The 22,541-nt window shown below is 49.9% G+C and overlaps 2 protein-coding genes across 6 annotated transcripts in view; both read left to right on the top strand.

Annotated features, from left to right (window-relative positions):
- The window catches only part of AARS1 (alanyl-tRNA synthetase 1), a 39,227-nt gene extending 23,551 nt beyond the window's left edge, over positions 1 to 15,676 (top strand). For all 5 annotated transcript variants that reach the window (XM_039503150.1, XM_039503149.1, XM_039503152.1 and 2 more), the window contains exons 17-21: positions 715 to 828; positions 1,392 to 1,511; positions 2,192 to 2,278; positions 6,339 to 6,452; positions 14,059 to 15,676. In XM_039503150.1, the coding sequence (XP_039359084.1) occupies positions 715 to 828; positions 1,392 to 1,511; positions 2,192 to 2,278; positions 6,339 to 6,452; positions 14,059 to 14,244 (621 nt within the window). In that variant the 3' untranslated portion in view covers positions 14,245 to 15,676. The remainder of the gene's footprint in view (positions 1 to 714; positions 829 to 1,391; positions 1,512 to 2,191; positions 2,279 to 6,338; positions 6,453 to 14,058) is intronic.
- Positions 15,677 to 16,006: 330 nt separating this feature from the next.
- Positions 16,007 to 18,862, top strand: EXOSC6 (exosome component 6). The gene is given in 2 exon segments (XM_039502596.1): positions 16,007 to 16,229; positions 16,232 to 18,862. Coding segments are annotated over 2 exon segments (801 nt in total). The 3' UTR covers positions 16,810 to 18,862.
- The last annotated feature ends 3,679 nt before the right edge of the window (positions 18,863 to 22,541 follow it).

Below are 22,541 nucleotides of genomic sequence, written 5' to 3'. Positions count from 1 at the left end.
TGCAACAGGAGTGATTAGAGTGTCTGATTTCCTGCCAGGCCATGCCAAACCAGGTTGGTGGGAGGAAGGATGGCAAAGGGTGGTGAAAGGGGTGAGAGAAATGGAGAAGAAATGCTTCCTGCTAGCTTTGTAGCGGCTGCACTTCCATTCTTGGGCTGGTATCTTATGGGACGATGCGCTCCCAGGGAAGTACTTCAGCTCTTGGTACGATAGATCTGTAAGTGTTTTCTGTGCTTACTGAGCAAATGGCACAAAGAACATGGCCCTGGAGCAGAGCTGTGGAGACGGAGCTCTTGGGCAACCACTATATTGTCAGCTGCAATTAATTTTGTGAATTTTAGTCTTTGTTCACTTGAGTTCCAGTCCTCGTGCTGGGCGGTTTAAACTGGTCCCCAGCTGGTGTCAAGAAGGCGTTTTCTCCCAGGGTCAGTGAGGTGCATCTTTGTGGAGTTGAATGGCTTTCTCTGAAGCATCTGACATAGGCCAGTCCTAGGAGGGGAGTGGCAGGTACTGGGTGTGAGATTGGCTAATAGACAAGCACTACCTTATTTTGGTCTGCTGCTGAGAGATCTTCATTGTAGCTCCCTGTGGGAACATCTCTCTCTCTCTCTCTCTCATGGGTTGTAGTATTTCTGTCCTTTGTCGCATGGTGTTGGACAGCCCAGCGCTCGGTAGCCCTCCTATGGAGCTAAGAACTGAATTCTGCTCTCTCAGGCACTCAGGAATGCGGACAGCCTCATGAAATTGCTCTCTGCCCTGGATGCCAAAGTGAAGGTCCAGACCGCTCCCAACAAGGATGTGCAGAAGGAGATTGCAGACCTCAGTGAGGTAGGGTTGGGACCCCAGCCCCTCCAGGAGCGTTGCGTCAGACTGGCAGGAGCAGAGAAGAGTGAGATGCCTTAGCCTGGGTTCTTATATCAAAGCAAGTCACTTAGCAGTTGGGACCCTGGGGTGCATGGGACCTGTGTCCAGTGCCTAAAGTGCAGCTTGGGAAACCCAGGTTCAATTCCCTGCTCTGCCACGGTCCTGTGTGACCTTAGGCAGGTCCTTGGATCGCTGTGCCTCAGTCCCCACTATTCCAATAGCAGTAATAGCCCTGTCCTGCCTCACACGAGTGTTGAGGGGCTAAATCTGTTAGAGGTTGGGAGGCACTCGGACACTACGGTGATGGAGGCCACAGAAGTATCCTAGGTGGACCATGCATTACAGATTCAGCAAATGCCACTTCGTTCTCTGTCTCGTGTGTGACGTTGGGAAGGGAGTTTCTTGCTGGGTGATCTGCTTGAGTGGCTTTTTGGGTTTAAAGCTAGTTCATTAGGGTGGGAAGCACAGAAACCTCGGCCTCCTGTTGTGGTAGGCCTCGAGCCTGAACCCTCCTCTTCTGCTTCCAGACACTGGCTACCGCAGTTATCCCACAGTGGCGGAAGGATGAGCTGAGAGAGGCGCTCAGAGCACTGAAGAAGGTTATGGATGACCTGGACCGCACAAGCAAAGCAGACATCCAGAAACGAGTGAGCCCATTAGCCCAGCTGGTTAACGTTGGTGGGATGGGGGTTATGGTGGACATCCGTGTGGGCTCTGCTTCCTGCTCCCAACCCAAACAAATGGATGCTGCTCTCCTCCCTGTGGAAGGGGCCTGCGCTGCCTAAATGTGGGGGTCAAGGTCTCTGTTTTCCCCTTCACAATCTCCTCTTCCTTCCCACGTGCCTCCGTAGCTACCTCTCGGGAGTGAGGTTGGACAGTCCTCTGTAACAGTAATAAATGTTTTCAGCTGACCGTCGGGGTGCTGATGGACAGAAAGGTGGGCGAACCACCTTAGTTCCTGGAAAATGCTTCAGGGCCAGCCCAGGGCCTGAGGTGGGATATTTATGGGTTGCAGCTGAATGGACTGGTAGTTATTGCTTCTGACTCCACATGGTAACTAGTGACTGCATTGGGGAGGCTGCGTACAGCACAACCTTCTCTTGGGTCGCATACACAGATCTTCCTCTGCACACGCTCAAAGGTTGCATTGCACTCCTGGCTGGCCCAGTGTTTGGGTCTGTGCAGGATTGGGGCAGAATGATCAGGGAGGGGGAGGTGGGGAGTTCCAGCTGGCAGAGGTTTGAAATCTTTCCCTGTCATTAGTGGACCTCCCGTGTCCAAGCGCCACGCACCTATTTACAGTCTGACTCTTTGCGTGTTCTCACAGGTGCTGGAGAAGACCAAGCAGCTCATTGACAGTCATCCTAACCAGCCACTGGTGGTCCTGGAACTGGAGAGTGGAGCTTCAGCTAAGGTAACCCAGCTACCAGGGCAGAACAGCCTCTCCAAGCCCCCTCCACACACATGGCTGGGAATCTTGGAACCTAGCCTCTGAATTTGTGCTCTGGGCAGACGGACACTTCCGCAGCGTATTCATTACACAGCCTGTTTGCGAGCCTCCATCTGGGGCCACAGACTAGTGTGGGGAGTGGTGTGTGCTGCTGTTCACATGCTGGGTCTCTGCACCCCTCCTTCTGGTTTAACTAAGCCCACCCGAAACATAACCGGAATGGTGAGGATCTCCGTTATTTGTCCTTCAGCTCTCCTCTCCTTCCACATCCCAGCTTCCAGGCTCTGGGTGAGGATGGGGATCCCTTCAAAAATCTCTCTGTGACTTTCCTAAGTGACCCAAGTAAGGGTAGCCCAAGGAGGTAGCTAGAATAAAGGGAAAATACAGGCTGGAAACACTTCTGAACAGGAAGATCTGCAGAGACGCAGCGGAAGTTCTGTCACATGGGACGTTGAAAACTAGCCAGGTGAGTACAATGTGTCCTGTGCTGGCCCCCAGGCAGGGACTAAGTGGAGCCTAAGACAAGCGCGAGTGGAGTGTCGTTCTCCAGATTCTGTAGCCTGTCCAGCTGGATTTGTTACAGGCAGGGGCAAGCTTGTTTCCCATCCCCCTCCATCTCAAGTAGCCACGAGCTGAATCCGTCCTTTCATCTTCGCAGTGCTTGTTTGGCTGTGCTGGTTGAGCCTCTACCACTGACAAGCACCACTCGTAAATGGACAGTCGTGTAAACGAGGCTGCAGCCATCCACTTTGAATGCCCCTGTTAAACTTCTCCATGGACAGCCTCCCAGCTGATCTCGTTCCAGCCATCCCTCCTGTCAGTTTCAGGGCAACTGCACCTGCTTTCCCCCTTCGTGGTCCCTGGAGACCACCCACTCTAGACTTCCATCTCCCAGCCGTCACCTCTCCTGGGCGGAGACCTGCATTGTACTCCCTCCTGACCGGGGGACCTTTAAGGCTGCACTCCTCCCTACCTACACTGTGATATCTCCAGCAAACCAGACTGCCCACAAGGCCAGTGTATGCACTTTGCCTTCTCTCCAGAGGATATGCCTAGTGCATTGCCAGCAGTTATAAGTTAGCATGCAGCCCCTTCTGAGTAAGTACCTTTATTTTTAAGAGAGAGCATTACAGAGAGATCTTATTTAAAAAAAAAAAACAAAAAACCCACAGACATGCTAAAAAGCTCACTGGAGGTCACCCCAACTCCAGCCTCTGGCTCTAGTAGGTGTCAGTCCTTCAGAACCAACAACTGGGTTTTCCCTGTAGTGACAAGTTCATAACGGTCTCTGACTCCAAACCAGAACCAGGCTGGCAGTTCAGAGGCCCAAGCTGTATAAAGAAATGGCTGATCTCCAGTCTCTGGGAACAGGTGATCAGCAGACAATGACCCATGCCTTGGATCCTAGCTTCCAAAGGCTGGGATTTTGCATAACTGGAGATGGAGGAAATTGTAGTAATCTCCCCTCGGGAGTCCGCAGGAAATCTACTGAAGACTTCTTGTCCCCAGAGTCCAGTGTTTGGCACATTTTCAATATAGTCCTTGGAGCTCCCAGGCCTCCCCACCAATCTAGAGAGCCATACGATCCCGGCCCACAAGAATAAATTGAGTTAATACAATAAGGCTTTCAAAGATATTGCTGGAAATTGCCCTATGTGTCACAGCTCCATCCACCCACTTACACAGTCCTCGTCTCCATAGGATCTGCAGGCTTCTGTGGGGAAGGAGAACATTGTTCTAGATCTAGAATTCTCTTCTGGGGCCATTTCTACGATCTGCACAGCATCTCCCTTGCTATGTTCCATCACCAGAGTCCAGGAGCCTTTCTGCATCGTGCTGCTGGCATGTCCCTTGTGTAGTAGTGTGCTGGAGGTGCCCCCTGGGGGATTGCGCGCACAGTGAGATTACAGCCACCACATCCTGATGGTGCCCCCTGGGCTGGCAGCATCTAACAGGACAGCTGGAGTCATGTGCATCACTTATCCACACACGGCCTGTTGTGGGAGTTCTGTAAATACACCTGATCTTTCTCTGAGGGAGGGAGCTCCGTCTCCTTTGGAAAGTCTTTGTGCCTGGTGCTCAGGGACTTATTTCTTGCCAGTCCATGCAGCCTCTCCGCTCCCACCCACCCTTCCTGCAGCCCACTTCTGCTGACTAATCATAGAATCGTAGAACTGGAAGGGACCTCGAGAGGTCATCTAGTCCAGTTCCCTGCTCTCACGGCAGGACTGAGTATTATCTAGACCATGTACTTGAAAACTGTTACCAGGTCCCCTCTTTCTTCTCTTCTCCAAACTAAACAAACCCAATTTTTAAAATCTTCCCTCATAGCTGGTTTCTAGACCTTTAATCATTTTTGTTGCTCTTCGCTGGACTTTCTCCAGTTTGTCCACATCTTTCCGGAAATGTGGTGCCCAGAACTGGACACAGTACTCCAGCTGAGGCCTAATCAACATGGAGTAGAGCAGAAGAATTACTGCTTGGGTTTTGCTTACAACACTCCTGCTGATGTATCCCAGAACGTTTGCTTTTTTTGCAACAGCGTTACACTGTTCACTCATATTTAGCTTGTGGTCCACTGAGACCCCCAAATCCCTTTTCGTAGTACTCTTTCCTAGGCAGTCATTTCCCATTCTGTATGTGTGCAACTGATTGTTCCTTCCTAAGTGAAGTACTTTGCATTTGTTCTTATTGAATTTCATCCTATATACTTCAGACCATTTCTCCAGTTTGTCCAGATCATTTTGAATTTTAATCCTATCCTCCAAAGCACTTGCAACCCCTCCCAGCTTGGTATCGTCCACGAATTTTATGTGTGTGCTCTTTCTGCCTTATCTAAATCATTGATGAAAATATTGAACAGAACTGGACCAAGAACTGATCCCTGTGGGACCCTATTTGATATGCCCTTTCATCTTAACTGTGAACCCCTGATAACTACTCTCTGGAAATGGTTCTCCAACCGGTTATGTACTCACCTTATAGCAGCTCCATTCAGGTTGTATTTCCCTAGTTTGTGAGACAGTATCAAAAGCCTTACTTAAGTCAAGATATACCACATTTACCACTTCCCTCTATCCACAAGGCTTGTTACCTTGTCAGATAAAGCTATCAGGTTAGTTTGACACGATTTGTTCTTGACAAATCCGTGCTGTTACTTACCACCTTATTATGTTCTAGGTGTTTATAAAATGATTGCTTAGTTATTTGCTCCATTATCTTTCCAAGTACTGAAGTTAAGCTGACTGGTCTCTAATTCCTCAGGTCACCTTTTTATAGCTTGGCACTATATTTGCCCTTTTCAGTCCTCTGGAATCTCTCCTATCTTCCATGACTTTTCAAAGATAACCACTAATGGCTCAGACTGCTCCTTGAGTATTCTAGATATAACTTTTTAGGTTCTGCAGGCCACAACAGAAGATCTGTCCGCCTGTGCAGGTTCCCCTTCACCCACCGCAAGCTGTATGCATGCTAAGGAGGTGGTCATCTCCTCACTTTGTTCTGAGCAGCTCTCCCCTCCCCCCCACTTGCAAACCATGGTTTCACTGGTTTTGTGGCTGAAGAGCTGCAGATTTATGAGGCCTCAAGTGACCAGAGATGGGGAACTGAATGAGGCTGAGAGTTGGGTCTGGACTGGGGAGCTGGCACAGCTCGAGAGTAGAGTCTGCATGGGCTTCAGAAGCACAGTACTCCAAGCGGTGGCCTGGGGTGACTGGGACAAGCAGCCACTGTTGCTGATGCAAACATGGAAGGCCATGTCAACTCTAGAGGATCTGTGCAGGCTACGTTGCACCCCTGAGAGTCTGAGCGCTACAGAGGTGCTGCTCGCTGCTTCAAGGATCTCGGCCTGGCAATGGCTTGTGTCAAATTATCTTCAGGGCCACTGGGGACCGTCCTGGCTGGTGCTGCAGAGTAATCTGTGTGGGAGCCTGCAATGTGCGGTGTATTCTGAGGCCAGGTGGAAGGTATGCTGGGATGGACTGGTTCTTGCCATGACTCTGTGTATATATGTGTCACTCCACAGGCTCTGAATGAATCTCTGAAGCTATTCAAGGCTTATTCCCCTCAGACTGCGGCCATGCTCTTCTCAGTGGATAATGAAGCTGGAAAGATCACCTGCTTATGCCAAGTACCTCAGGTAGTACCATGTGTGTGTGCACCCATCCATGCGTCCACCCTGCAGCCATTCAAATGGAGGGTTAGAGCACTCACCACCAGCTGGGGGCCACTACAGGATTCCTGCACCCCTCATGCACAGGGTGTCTGTAATGGGGACTCCACCATGTAAAATTACTTCAGTAATTCAGTCCAATTTAAAGACAAACCTCCTGGGTAGTTTCAGGGCTATACAATGGGGTTGATTCAGAAACAGCTATTCTGGAATAACGCCACACGCAGACACTCTTCATCTGGAATAAGAGTGCCTTGTTGCTAGTGTAGTCTAACCCACTTTGAAAGCTGTTCCTGAAAAAAACTGTCTTCAGACTGAAATCTCTCTCTCTGGATCAGGCTCAGGGCCATTCGTTAGATGAATTCCACTTACCTCTCTTCTTTTCCCTGTTTCATGTGACACTTTCTCCACCCCACCCCAATGTTCAGTTGGCTCTCACTTCCCCATCTCACTGATATTATCTTGGTGTATATTGGGGCCCAGTGTCTCTCTCTGCCCTTTCACCCTGGATGCTGTTTTATAGACCATGTGAAATACTAGGCTTCGCGTCCCCCAACCCCTCTTTCCTCTCTCCAGGATGCCTGTAATCTCAACCAGGGGTATGCAGAGGTCTTCTAGGGATACAGCAACTCATCTAGAGATTTGCCTAGTTTTACAACAGGCGACATAAAAAGCACTAGTGAAGTCAGTACAAACTAAAATTCTTCTTCGAGTAGTGTCCTTGTGGGTGCTCCAGTTTTGGTGTTGGTGACTCCTTGCACCGCAGGTTGGAGATTTTAGGTAGCCGTGCTGGGTTGGGTCGCGCATGCACAGCAGTCTCGTGGTGACGTTGGTGCCTCACGTAGCGCGCGCACAACCCAACCCTTTCAGTTCCTTCTTAACCATCCTCGGCTGCAGACAGAGCTCAGTGGCAGTGCTGCCTCTTCATTTTTCTCCTAGAAATAAATTAGTTTTAGATAGTTAATACATAGACTCTTAACTAGTTAGTTACTCAAAAAAATTGTTTTTCTTTTTTGTGTGTGGAGAGAGAGAGAGAGAGAGATTTTTCACTCGTTTCCCAATTGGGAAACTTTAGTGGACACGATGCCCGGCTCGCCTGGATTTAAAAAACGTGAATCTTGCCATGAGGCGATGCCTGTCTCCAATGGCCACACATCCTGTGCCCATTGTTTGCAGGAGACCCATAGCCCCCAGAAATGTGCTCATTGTAGCAGCCTGAAGGGTAGGGCAAGGTGTGACTGAGATCTCCGCCTCAAGGTGATCTTGATGGAAAAATCTCTTCAGCCTCCTCAGGAAACCAAATCCACATCAGCAGAGGGCTTTATGAGCAAAACCTCTAATAACGGGTGTGCTCAGTCTTCCAAACCATCTAGGAAGCAAGCCGCGACAGCCCCACTCCCCTGAAAAGGAACACTCGGGAAAAAGAAGAGGTCCCCGGTGAGGTCGGTATCCTTGGTGCCGAGCTAATCTAGAGCGGGAACCTTTGAGGCTCTGGAGCATCGTCCCCTTGCGGACCTCTGCCGAGCCCCGCTGCACCAACATGGAGTCGAGACATCATGCCTCCTCCACAGTGCCGAGACCAGTTCCTCTGGCAATGCTGCCGCCGTCAGCACCGGCCGAGAGACCGAGAATGGTGCCAACCGTCTCGACAAAGGTGGACCACAGTAATGGCATGACACCAACCACATCTGCACCACCACAGTTTCTGCATCAGAAAGACACAGCGGTCTCATCGGTACTGCAGTCCCTGCTGCCTGGCACTGAGCAATCACCGGGCCAACGAACAGAGCAGCGCCTCACATGGCCTGCCTCATAGTCTCTCTACAGTGATGAAGAGGGAGGATGCACAGGGTAGCCAGTTCTCCTCCCAGCATTCTTTGCCTACAGAGAGGAGACCTCCATGGGAAACTGCCAGAACCAATTGCTGCCAATCTCATGAGGTGCAACAATGGTATGGGAACCCTGGCTCTGCCCACCACCACCTTTCCCTAGGCAGTGGCCTCCCTGGGACCCCATGGCAGCATATAGACCCCACTATACTAGATGCTTTACCCCAGCCCAACGGGAAATTCATTCTCCTTCACCTTCCTCGAGCAGGGAAACATCAGAGGCACCCGAAGGGGTGGCAGAAGAAGAAGAAGAAATTTCAGAACAGGAACAGAAAGGCATTTCACCAGCTCATAACTCATCTTCCTCACCTGATGAGGCCATCATATTACCACCTCCAACTACAACAGATGACCTGAAACAGTTTCAGGAACTTGTCAAGAGTAGCAGCCAGCCAGGACATTCTGCTTGAGGAGGTGCAAGAGAACCAGCACAAGCTGCTACAAATATTGCAGACATCTACGTCATCAAAAATTGCACTTTCTGACAGCTCCATGATGGCATCGTTGGTAGGGAGTATATGGCAGACCCCTGCAGTGGTACCACCTACCAGTAAAAGGGCTGACAGTAAGTATTTTGTACCAGCAAAAGGGATGGACTTTCTTTTCTCCCACCCACAACCCAACTCCTTGGTGGTCGAAGCTGCCAACTATCGCAGCAAACAACCCCAATTCCGCTACACCCCCCCCAGGATAAGGAGCACAAAAGATTAGACCTTTTCAGTTGTCAAGTGTACTCGTCAGCCACACTGCAATTCAGGTATCAGAGGGGTAGCCGTGTTAGTCTGGATCTGTAAAAAACGACAGAGTCTGACGAAGTGGGTATTCACTCACGAAAGCTTATGCTCTAATATGTCTGTTAGTCTATAAGGTGCCACAGGACTCTTTTTTTTGTCACTGCAATTCAGGGTTGCCAGTTACTCAGCCCTCATGGCAAAATACAACTTTGATGTCTTAGCAAGCTGCAAGACTTTCTAGAGGCCCTTTCAGAGAACAAATGTCCCCAGTTCACTGCCATCATGAACAAGGGACAGATAATTGCCTATATGACTCTACAGGCCTCAATGGATGTAGGAGACACTGCTGCACGAACAACGGCCACAGCTGTCGTAATATGTAAAGCATCTTAGTTACAGTCATCAGGGATCCCAAAAGAGCTCCAATTGAAGGTGGAGGACTTTCCGTTTGATCAGGAAAAGCTCTTCTGCACCAATATGGATGAGGTCTTACACACGATGAAAGATTCTCGGGCCACCCTGTGCACACTAGGTAGATACATTCCACCAAATAAGCGACAGAAAGGTAGAGACACATCTTTCCAACACTCATAACAATGGCAATTTGGTCACAACAGAAACAAACAATGTCCACAAAGACGTCGGGCTCCACAAAACAAGTCCTCATCTTCTCAACCATCTGCAACCAAGCCACAAATTTGAAGTCTTGGTTGAGAGGTCCAAATGACCTCCCCCACAATACAGCGCTGCTAGACACTCCTACCCCAACTTTTGGCCACCGCCTGTGCCCGTTTTACTATGCTTGGGCAGCAATAACAATGAACCAATGGGTACTAGAGATCATAAGATCGAGTTATGTCATCCCCGTCCCTCTTCAGGGACCCTTCTCACGAGCACTTTTTACGACAGGAAGTGAACCATCTCCTACAATTTGGTGCCGTGGAGCAAGTTCCAAATCAATACAAAGGGAAGGGTTTTTACTCCCATTATTTTTTCACCAAAAAGAAAATCGGCAGATGGAGACCCATCTTAGACCTTCAGAAAGAAGCTCAATAAATTTGTGCGCAGTCACAGATTCAAGATGGTCATACTGGCCACAATTATCTCTACACTAGACAGGAGGGACTGGTTTTCAGCCCTCTATTTCCAAGATGCCTATTTCCATATTGCCATACACCCGGCTCACAGATGATTCTTAAGATTCACTGTAGGGTGAGTACTACCCCTTGGTACCCTTTCCACTGCCCCTCGAGTTTCTTCAAAACCCTTGTGGTAGTGACGTGGCCCGCTTACAAAGGAGAGGAGTGATGATCTTCCTGTACCTAGACGATTGTCTACTGAAAGGTACGACTCGGGAATAAGCGACGCACGTGGTACAGACAACCATCAAACTGTTCCACACACTAAGGTTGCAGATAAATATAGAGAAATCTACTCTGAACCCAACACAACAACTGGAATTCATCAGGGCCTATCGCGATTCCACACAGGCCAGAGCAATGCTGTCCAACCACAGGTTCATAAATATAACTAATTTCATATTGACAGTCACCAGCAGCCCACAAACGTTCGCGAGGACTTGCCTACAACTATTAGGTCATATGGCGGCCACAATATTCATCGTGCACCATGTGAGACTACATGTGCCTACAGGGCTGGCTGAGCACTGTGTACAAGCCCAGGAAACACTCTAAACAAGAAAGTGACACTACCCTCATAGGTCGTTGTGTGAGTACACTGGTTGATGAAACCAGAAAACGTCTGCACAGGGATCCCTTTTCAACAGGACCCTCCTTCACTAATAATCATGACCGACACGTCCCTGATAGGATGTGGTGCTTACTTAGACCAACACACCATACAAGGCAGGTGGTCAGCAACGGAAACTCAGCTCCACATCAATCTCCTGGAGCTCCGAGCGGCATACAATGCATGTCGACACTTCCTCCCGATCATACAGAACAAATCAATCCGCGTACTGACTGACAACATAGCATGCATGTTCTATATCAATCAACAAAGAGGAGCTCGCTCCTGTTCTCTCTGCACAGAAGCCCTCTAATTGTGGAACTAGTGCATTCACCACAACATAACCATTGCGGCATCACCTTCCGGGGTGTCAGAACACAACAGCGGACAGGTTAAGCAGATACTTCTCTGAGGAACACGAATGGGAAATACACGACTGTCCTCAAACTGATATTTCAAAAAATGGGGCTATCCATCCATAGACGTGCTTTGCTGCTGCTGCAAAGCACAAGTGCCCACTCTTCTGCTCTAGAGGGGGACTAGCACCCAAGTCACTTGGGAACGCCTTTCTCATATCATGGAATACATCGCTCCTGTATGCATTCCCACCGATACCTCTAATCCCATGAGTTATTCATAAGATACAGGCCGACAGAGCACACATCATTCTGATTGTTCCCACTTGGCCCAGACAGACTTGGTTCCCTTACCTGTCCGCCTAACAGTGTGTGCTTCATGACCTCTTCCATTGTGGATGGATCGCCTCTCACAGAATGGAGGCTGGAGACTCCACCTCAAAGCATAGCTCCTGCATGGTTCCAACATAGCTAATTGGACTGTTCAGAGAGAGTGGAACAGCTGTTGTTAAATAGCAGGAGATTTAGCACTTGACATACCAACCTCTAGAAATGGAAGAGATTCTCACTGTGGTGCCAACAAAAACTAACTGCAGTCACGGCACCTCTACTGATCATATTAAATTACATGTTAGAACTCAAAAGAATGGGGCTTAGCCGTAAGCTCAGTCAGAGTACACCTAGCGGCCTTTACAACCTTTCACCATAAGGTGGAGGGAATGTCAGTCTTCGCTCACCCAACCACTAGATGCTTCCTCGTTGGTATACAGAACATGCACTGAGAAGTCCAACAACCGGCACCACCAGGGGACTTGAATCTTGTACCAAATGCCTTACAAGAGCACTTTTTGAACCACTGGCGACCTGTTCACTCCTTCATATGTCTATGAAAGTTGCGTTTTTGGTAGCGATCACATCAGCCAGATGAGTCAGCGAAATCAGGGCACATATGGCTGAACCTCCTTACACTGTGTTCACTAAAGACAAAATTATCATACAACCACACCCAAAACTTTTACTGAAAGTAGCAACATCCTTTCATGTAAATCAAACCATACACCTGCCCACATTTTACCCTACACCACACGGGGACACACAAGAAGCTGCTGTACATACACTAGATGTCAGACGAGCCAGAGTGTTCTATTTAGACAGAACCAAACCCTTCCGCAAAGTCCCAAGACTGTTTGTGTATCTCCATAACAGAATGCTCCAAGGGCTGAGCAATACCGACCCAGAGACTATCTAAATGCAGCGCTACCTGTATCCAACTTTGCTACCAGTTGCACAGCAAGGAACCTCCACCAGGCATCCGATCCCATTCTACCCATGCCATGGCTATATCCATAGCCTTCCTGAACAGTGTCCCTCTAATCGATATATGTAGGGCAGCCGAGTGGGCATCAGAGCACACCTTTGCAAAACACTCTGCCATCACCCAATGTGCTTTCTCAGATGCTATACTAGGCCTTACTGTGCTCTCTGCTACAACATACAACTCCCAAGCCCCTACTGTCCACAGTGGGGCACTGCTTTACGGACACCTAAAGTGGAGCACTCACAGAGATGCTACTTGAAGAAGTAGTTATTCATGTTGTGCAGTAACGATGGTTCTTCGAGATATGTCCCCCTGTGGGTGATCCACTACCTGCCCTCCTCCCCTCTACTTCGGAGTTCGTACCTTGAGCTCCGCAGTAAAGAAGGAACTGAAAGGGTTGGGTCATACGCATGCTACATGGGGTGCCAACAGCACTGAGAGACGTCTACTGTGCATGCACGACCCGACCAAGCACTGTTACCTAAAATCTCCGATTTGCAGTGCAAGGACGCACCGACACCTACTGTGGAGCACCCACAGGGGGACACATCTCGAAAAACCATTGTTACTGCACAAGGTAACTACTTCTTTCATACAGACAATGACTTGTTTATACTACTCTATATACTATACACTGAAAGGTAAGTACAAGGAAGTATTTTTTTACACAATGCACAGTCAACCTGTGGAACTCTGTGCCAGAGGACATTGTGAAGGCCAAGACTATAATGGGGTTCAAAAAAGAACTAGATAAATTAATGGAGGATAGATCCATCAATGGCTATTAGCCAGGATGGGCAGGGGTGGTGTCCCTAGCCTCTGTTTGCCAGAAGCTGGGAATGAGCGACAGGGAAAGGATCACTTGATGATTGTCTGTTCTGTTCATTCCCTCTGTGGCACCTGACACTGGGCACTGTCAGAAGACAGGATACTGGGCTAGATAGAGGGATAACTCAGTGGTTTAAGCATTGGCCTGCTAAATCCAGGGTTACGAGTTCAATCCTTGAGGGGGCCATTTAGGGATCTGGGGCAAAAATCTGTCTGGGGATTAGTCCTGCTTTGGGCAGGGGCTTGGACTAGATGACCTCCTGAGGTCCCTTTCAACCCTGAAATTCTATGATTGACCAGTAGTCTGACCCAATATGGCTGATCTTACATTCTTGATATTTCTATTCCTATAGGTTTTTTTTAAATAATTATATGGTCAAAATGAGAGAGTCAGCAATTTTTCAATACTAGTAGCTGAGACACTTGGATTTTTGTGTCTGATTTTGAAAGCAAGTAGTTTTTAAGTGAGGTGAAACTTGGGGTATGCAACACAAATCAGACTCCTGAAAGGGGTACAGTAGTCTGAGCCACTGATGTCAACAAAGATGGGGGCTCTTGCTTGCCTGCCTAGCTCCTTCAACCCCTGGCACTGTCAGCCACAGCACAGAGCCTGGAAATCCTGCCTTCCCCCAGCAGTCACTGGAATTGACTCCAAACCCTGCTGTCTCTCTAATAATCTCAACTCTTTTGTTGTTCCAGGAGGCAGCCAACAAGGGTCTGAAGGCCAGCCAGTGGGTGCAGGAAGTGTCGGGGCTGATGGATGGCAAAGGTGGTGGGAAAGATGTGTCTGCCCAGGCTACGGGCAGGAATGTTGGCTGCTTAGAGAAGGCTCTGAAACTGGCCACAGACTTTGCCAAGCTCCACCTGGGCGAGTTGAAGAACTGACCTAATGCCCCTGCACTGGCTCATGGCACATAAGGGAATGCTCTCAACTCCCTCCTCATTCTCATCAGCCTGGCTGATAGGTTACAGTTTACTCTAGTGGAGTCTGCGGAGACAGATGCTGTACGTCATTCCTTCTGAATCCATCTGCTTGAGGCATTAGCAGACTAAAAGCAGAATCATGCTGTAGTGCTCAAAACAAGAGACAGAGAGCCAGCAACTTGTGTCCTAATCCAGCTCGGAGGTCTCCTGCTGTAGCCTTGGTTAAGTCACTTCACTGTCACCCCTCTGTCGCTGTTCCTTGTGTAAAATCAAACTGATAATACTGACCTACTTTCGAGGGCTGCTGTGAGGATTAACTAATTATTGTAAAGTTTGCAGAGCACAGTCCAAGGTGCTAAATATTGTCAACCTTCTAAAATAAATTAAGATGCATCAAAGGCAAGAGTCTGCACCTACCAACCCCCACCCCCTTCCTGTTACCACCCCTGGAAGCATGAGCTGTAATGAGAATGGGGGTGGGAGCTAGGATCCAAGCTGCTAGAATATTTTATCCCTCACTACTGTTACCCAGCAGTGGATAATGTGGGAAGCTCTTAACTCAGTTCATTGACAATATTAATATTGTGTTAATTTACACTGCTTTAGCTATATCTCCTGCCTTTAGCTGGGCAAACGTACCTCTGCTTGGAGCTGTGAGCAGTAGGCTGCCTGTTAATAAAATGACATATAGAGTGAGTACTGTGAATTGAAAGGCTTATTCATGAAAAATTAAGTTGCCATTTTGATTTGGTGAGGGAACTTAGTGTGGAAGCAGCTTGTTAATCAGATATTCGGCCCTTTGCAGTAGTGCCTGCGGCTGGTAAAATTTGCCAAGAACAAGTTCATGAATCTAATGGTTCATTTGGCCTAAGAACTGCTTTTTACTGTGCACCTGGAGAGGCAGGGAAAGGAGCAATGTACACAGAGAGGCTTGCACCAGGGACAGGGGAAGGGTTGGAGGGTGGCTTCTCCCTAGCATGACCCTAGTGACCCTTGCCCTGTAATATCTTGGAAGGCCTTATGCTGCTTCCCTTATGAATCAGACCCCAGGCATCCAAATAGGAGAAACAGAGGGATGAGGAAAGGAAGAATGAAGCATAGGAAACCAGAGCGAGTATAGCTCCATCGATACTTTACAAATGTATGCCAGGGCTCGAATCAACCTCTAGCAACCTAACCCAAACCAGCATAAGCCCCATTTTGTGCTGGTATAGTGCATGCATGGGAGAGGTTAGCACGGATGTCATTGGGTCAGTTTAGCTATAGGGGTGCCCACTTGGAAAATCTGGAACTGTCCTGTGTCTCCAGCAGGAGGGAGCCCAGCTTCATAGGGAAGTAGGGGCTAGGCAGGTGTGATTGCAGAGACGTGACTGTGTCTGCCCCAAACCACCCAGCTACCCTGTCATGCTCCCTGAAGCGCTGCCCCTCGTGTGGCTGGAGAAGGGCCAGTCTGGGGCAGGGCACCAGGAATCCGTGTCCCCAACTCTGTCAGCACAGCCGCCGGGTGCCTGAGCTCACCGCAATGGAGCAGCCCCCAGGCCGGGCCTGCAGGATCCCTGCCCCGAGCCCCAGGGTGGGCCCCAGCCCGGGGAGTGCGGGGTCAGCCCGGCGGGAGCGGGCGCGGCCTTGGCGGGGCGGCTCCGTCGCGGGGCGGGCCCGCGCTAACCCCTCCCCGCCGGCCCCGCCCCCTCCTTTTGGCGCCGCGGGCGGAGCGCGAGCCGCCATGGCGCTGGACCACCGGCGCGTGCCGGGCCCCGAGGAGTCGCAGGCCCCGCTGCTGTTCGCGGTGCCCGGCCAGGCGGACCCGGGGCCGCCGGGCCGGGAGGCGGCGGCGCTGCGGCCGCTGCTGGCGCGGGCCGGGCTGCTGAGCCAGGCCGAGGGCTCGGCCTACGTGGAGCTGGGCGGCGGCACCAAGGTGCTGTGCGCCGTGCGCGGGCCGCGCGAGGCGGCCGAGGCCGCGGCCGGCTGCTGTGCGAGTTCCGCCGCGCGCCCTTCTCCGGCCGCGGCGCGCGCCCGCGGCCCGGCCCCGCCGCCGCCGCCCGCGAGCGCGAGCTGGGCCTGGCGCTGCAGGAGGCGCTGGCGCCGGCCGTGCGCCTGGCGCGCTACCCGCGCGCGCGCCTGGAGCTGACGGCGCTCGTGCTGCAGGACGGCGGCTCGGCGCTCGCGGCCGCGCTCTCCGCCGCCGCCCTGGCGCTGGCCGACGCGGGCGTGGAGATGTTCGACCTGGTGGTGGGCTGCGGCCTGTGCCGCGCGCCCGGGCCCGGCGGCGCCTGGCTGCTGCTGCCCAGCGAGGCCGAGGAGCGCGCGGCCGCCGCCCGCCGCACCGTGGCCCGCATGCCCGGCCTCAACCAGGTGGCCGGGCTGCTGGGCCGCGGGCAGGGCGGGCCGCCCGAGAGCTGGGCCCAGGCCGTGCGCCTCGGCCTGGAGGGCTGCCAGCGCCTCTACCCGGTGCTGCGCCGCAGCCTGCTGCGCAGCGCCGAGCGCCGGGCGGCCGAGGGCCCGCGGGCCGCGGGGGCCAGCGCCTGAGCCGCGGCGGCCCCCGGAACCGGCACCAACGGGTCCCCCTTCCCCAGGGAAACTGATCCAGCCCCCGGTCCTCCAGGATGAGCAGGGTCTGGGGCAGAGATAATCTGGGGGTGTGTTCCAGCAGTACCCCCCCTTTCCAGAGATAATCGGGGCAGGGGTGTCCCAGCAGCCCAGCACCCCCCTTTCTAGAGATAATCAGGGGGTGTGTCCCAGCACCCCCCTTTCCAGAGATAATCGGGGGGGGGGGTGTCCCAGCAGCCCAGCACCCCTCCTCCCAGAGATAATCGGGGAGGGGGGAGGTTTCCCAGCAACCCCCTTTCCAGAGGTAATCTGGGGGGCGGTGTCCCAGCAGCCCAGCACCCCCCTCCCAGAGATAATCGGGGGGGGGTGTCCCAGCAGCCCAGCACCCCCCTTTCCAGAGGAAATCTGGAGGGGGGTGTCCCAGCAGCCCAGCACCCCCCTTTCCAGAGGAAATCTGGGGGCGCCAGTGGCAAATCTGACTTGAGATCAGTCCCTCCTCACTGCTGGGGAGCAGGGCAGCAGACCCCCCCAAAGCTAGCTGAGACCTGTCCCACTGCTGTGGGGGGGAGCAGAGCCGCAACCCCACCCTCCTGCTGCTGGACTGCTAAGGGGACCAAGTGACTGATCCACGGAGCAGCGGCACCTCCAAAGGAAAAGTCCCACTGGGATCCAGCAAGGGGGCAGTGTGACCGGAGCCCCAGGCTGCTGCTGGGGCCGCTCCACTCAGCAAGGAAAAGTGAGCCGAATTGGGGCCTGTCTACCAAGGGGAGCGCATCAGAGACATTTCCACTGGGGATCGAGCAGCCCCCATGCCCTGAGGAATATTCTGCACCAGCATGATGGCAAAATTGTGGACATTTCAATCGAAATTGGGACTGAAAACAGGAGGCGGACTCTGGAGATTGAACATATGGAGGGATTTTTTTTTCTTTTCTTCTCAACTCCAGTACTGAGGGGGGTGAGCTGGAGACTTCTTGTAGAAGAGACTTTACAGATGGGAGTTAACACTGCAGAAGTTATAGAAACTGTGGCAAACCTTAGGGCAAGTCCCCCATACCCAGTGACACACTGTGCCCATGGCAGCTATCATCCACCATACTCTTAAGTGTTTTTTTTAAGTATCATAGAAATGGTTTTTGTACTTTATGGTTAATACAATTCAGCACATGCCACTGAGATATGAACTGGCTTCTGCAGGTTGTTGGTTCATTTCATTGATATTTTGGTGTGTAGGAATGTATGTAGTGTGTGCGCCAGAAAAAAACTGCCCCTCCTGCCTTAGATTTTTAAAAGGTTTCTGTTGACTCCTAACTGATTGCTAGGATATGGCAAGAAATACTGCTGGTCAGCAGACATCTGTTTTATTGGATGGTTTGAAATGTTTTTCTATGATTTTTTGTGACATTTGTTGATTATATCTTAACTCTTCCCCTGAAAATCAAGACTGCATTTTTCATGGTGTTCATTTCACTTTCCCTAAAAATGGAGGGACCCATGCTAGTGTAGGCTAGTGTGATTATTTTGGTTTGATCTGGCCCTTTCTTGTTACCTCTCTGGTTGCAACTCTGATCAGTAGGGGTTCTTTACTGTCTGTCAATGGCACCTCTGCAAATTAAGCAATTAACTCAAATTCTCCATACAGTGGACATGTACTAATGCAGTTTTTTTCTTTCTGTGGGCTTCGTTACACTTGCATTCTTTTCATGTTGCACGCAAAACATTGTTAATTGCCCACAGTAGGAAGAACTGGTAATGAGATCCTTCATGCCGAATGTGCTGTAATAGTGTAACTCACCCAACCCTTGGATTGTATTGATTTGGGGGATGTGTTCCAGACAGAAGTGATGATGAAAGGGTTTGGTTGTAATGCTTTGTTTCTAAAATGTGTTCAACAGTCAGAAACCACTTCCCAGTAAAATCCAGTGCATATATAAGACCTATCTGTAATTCACCACCAAAGATAATTGATTAGATGGGAAACATTTGTATATGATAATAAATCTTCTTACTGTGAAGTTCACCTTTTCCTGGCTTTGATCTGTGTGAGTATCTTAATTCATCCTCTCCGTTTTAATGGCCTTTTGATGAGAACATTTTCTGAGTAAAATCTATGTTGGTGAAAAGTGCCAGGTCCCCAGCCTTGCAGACCATAATCCACACATCAGATACAGTATAGGTAGGGGCAGTGCTAGCTTTCACCTACTGCCTGCTCTCCAGCTCTGAGCCATAGGGGTCACCTCTAGTGTGGAAAGGGTAGCTTTCTGCGTATCAGCCTCTACTCATATGGAAAAGGGGAATTATGTAAAACTGCTTTAGAAACTGGATTGACAGCAACAAATTTCACCACGGTTACTGAACAGCACATTGTAACAGCTGGGCTGGGTTTGAGTCTTGTCCTGGAGGGGAAGGCATTACAGCTGTTAGTGTTTATGCAGAGGTGTAGATGTTATTGATCTCTCTTAAATGGAAATGAGATGACTAAGGGGGATACGATTGAGGTCTATAAATTCATGATTGGTGTGGAGAAAGTAAATAAGTGTTATTTACTACTCATAACACAAGAACTAGAGGTCACCAAATGAAATTAATAGGCAGCAAGTTTAAAACAAACACAAAGTATTTTTTTTCACACCACGCACAGTCAACCTGTGGAACTCCTTGCCACAGGATGTTGTGAAGGCCAAGACTATAACAGGGTTCAAAAAAGAACTAGACAAATTCATGGAGGATACGTCCATCAATGGCTATTAGCCAGGATGGGCAGGGATGATGTCCCTAGCCGCTGTTTTCCAGAAGCTGGGAATGTGTGATGGGATGGATCACTTGATGATACCTGTTCTGTTCATCCTCTCTGGGGCACCTGGCATTGGCCACTGTCGGCGGACAGGATACTGGGCTAGATGGACCTTTGGTCTGACCCATTATGGCCGTTCTTATGTTCTTACTTATGGGCTCCCATCATAGTAGTATTTGAGCACCCCACAGTGTTTAAAGTTTTTATCCTCCCAACACCCCTCGGGATAGGGAAGTGCTCTTATCAAGCAACATAGCCTGGTTTCGCTGCTAGAAAGGTGTGTTTTTCTGTCGAGATAGCCATCTTGATGTGAAATCCTGTGGCAGGTAAGGCACTGTAGTTTTACCTTGATGTAACTAACCAAGGTCAGCCCCATGGTGCAGGGGTATTGGGTTGATCTTGAGTAGCTACCTTGAGGTACAAACATAACTGTGCTTTGTCTCCTAGACTTTTACATGGAGGGAGCTAACTCGAGTAGCGATCGCAGTGTAAAAACCATCTGTTTTTGCAGTGAAGACCTAAGTGAGTCTAGTGGAGCAGGGAATTGAACCCAGGTGTCCTGGATGACATCGTAACAATTAGGCCATCCTTCCTCTCTTATCTAGCAACTATCTCACTGGCAGAACAGCATGCTAACACCCCAGGCAAAGGCTTACAAAGTAGAATGCAAGGCTGACTTTTAAACTTTATAAAACGCTTTGTTTGGGCTGAGGAGGGAGACATCAGTCTGATATTGGCTTGAGTTATGTGCTGTCACAGCTGCCTTCCAGAAAGGTTGATTATTGGTTGGACATGGAGGTAATAGTAGAGTGGGCTTGTGCAAAGCTCTTTAAGCTTATCTGCTGTTTAGTTATAGACACTATTGGTTGTAGACAAGCTAGAGCAGGGGTTGGCAACCTTTCAGAAGTGCTGTGCCGAGTCTTCATTTGTTCACTCTCATTTCAGGTTTTGTGTGCCAGTCATACATTTTAATGTTTTTAGAAGGTCTCTATAAGTCTAGAATATGCAACTAAACTATTGTTGTATGTAAAGTAAATAAGGGTTTAAAAATGTTTAAGAAGCTTCATTTAAAATTAAATTAAAATGCAGAGCCCCCGGACCGGTGGCCAGGACCCTGGCAGTGTGAGTGCCACTGAAAATCAGCCCACGTGCTGCCTTCGGCACTTTGCCTACCCCTGAGCTAGAGAGTACCGTAAATGAACATGGATCGGGGTGGAAGGTAGATGATTTAAAGTGTCTGAATTTCTCTCCCCTGTGGTGAGTTGTAACTAGTACCAGAAATCGAGCAGAGCTGCAGCAGGCAGGATGCTTTGAGTTAAGGGTTGTTTTAGAGAGCTCTTGATTCATTTGTCAGCTGATGATTGCTGGGAAATATGGTGGAAGAAGGTAATTATTAACCTGTTTGTTACCTAGCAGCTGATACACTGAGCTGGAAGCACTCTGCATCAAGGCCTCTGTACTGGTGTCAGGGCAAGAGGTGGCATGAAATGAGGAAAGAGGAGCCCCTCTAAGGTGAGGGCCAATGTCCCTTACCAAGGTAAATTGGAGAAGCGTAGGGTTAAGTGAACTTAAGTGAACATAACCAAACAGTGTTATGTGCTAGCACTCCTGACTGTGCCTTCTAAAAGCCGGTCTAGACTGGGGATGGATCCAGCTGTCCCTGATCTCCATAAGGCTGGATGTAGGTAGATAGCGCTATGTATGGAGAGTGACTGATCCTTTCCCCCAGGGTGGGGCTGGGTTCTAGGAAGTCCTTGGCCAGTGACTGATATGTCCCTCTTGAAGCAGAATGGCCAGTTGATAAGACAAATAATAAATAATTCTTTGCTGTGTAGCACAGTCCATTGGAGGATCTCAAAGCACTTCACAGGCCTTGGAAATTAAGCTTCACAACACCTCTGTGAGGGAGGTAAAGGATGTGACTAGCCAAGTGGCATCTGGTGGGGATGTTGAAGGTTCGGTAGAGGGACACTCTTCCTCTCACAGTTCAGCAGTGGAAAGCGGTTAGCTGTGCCGTAGTGCGGGAACAGGAAGAGGACACTAAAATGACACTCTGCTCGTCAGGTTTAAGGAAACATAACCACAGACTGGTCTGTTCTGTCCGTAAGCTCTGGCATCTCTACAGTTTGTCTATAAATCTCCATAACAGACTAGGTCCAGCTCAATTTCTAGTCACAAGTGAACAAATCCAAGCGAGCCATTTACAATGCTATAGGTGGACAAGGGAGATAATGAACAGCATCTAATTAGAGCAATAAATAACTTGTACACAAACTATCGGACCACAAAAGTTTCCTTCCTTGGGTCAAAACCTGTATATGTTGTTAGCTCAATTAGGTATAGCAGAGGAAGCTAGCTATTGCACTCAATATCATGCTACCCATCTTGTCTATTTATTCTCCAGGCTCAAGAAAGCTATACACATTTTTTGCCAATCAGTATATGTAGAGCAGCCCAGTGGGCTACCAAACAGCAACCTCTTGTAGCCATATGTTTACTAGGAAACCACTGGGGTTCTTCGAGTGCTTGTTCATGTCATTAGGTGTGCATGGCAGCCGGAAAGTTTTTCCCCTAGCAGTATTGGTCAGGTCGGCTCAGGCGCCCCTTGGGGTCGTGCCTTTATGGCACTGGATATAGGGCCCTGCTGAGTGCCACCTCCTTGGTCCCTTCTTACCGCCTGTGACTGTTAGCCGGAACGCTCGCTCTTGCTTTGGCAAGCATCTAGCAGTCGTAGTGTAGTTCTCGTATATAGTTAGTTTACATAGTGTGTAGTAGTAGTAAGTAGTTTTACACATAAGTTTTATTTGGGGGTTCCCCACACACACACTTTCTTCCTGGTATCCTGGCATGCCTTGGTCTCCAGGTTTTAAATCCTGCGAAGCTTGTGGCAAGCTTATGCCCAAGAGCGCCCCCCGTT

The sequence above is a fragment of the Mauremys reevesii genome, linkage group 16, assembly GCF_016161935.1.
Source record: "Mauremys reevesii isolate NIE-2019 linkage group 16, ASM1616193v1, whole genome shotgun sequence".
Lineage (NCBI taxonomy): Eukaryota > Metazoa > Chordata > Testudines > Geoemydidae > Mauremys > Mauremys reevesii.
Note: the sequence above shows the minus strand (reverse complement) of the source record. Positions and strands in the feature narration are given on the sequence as shown.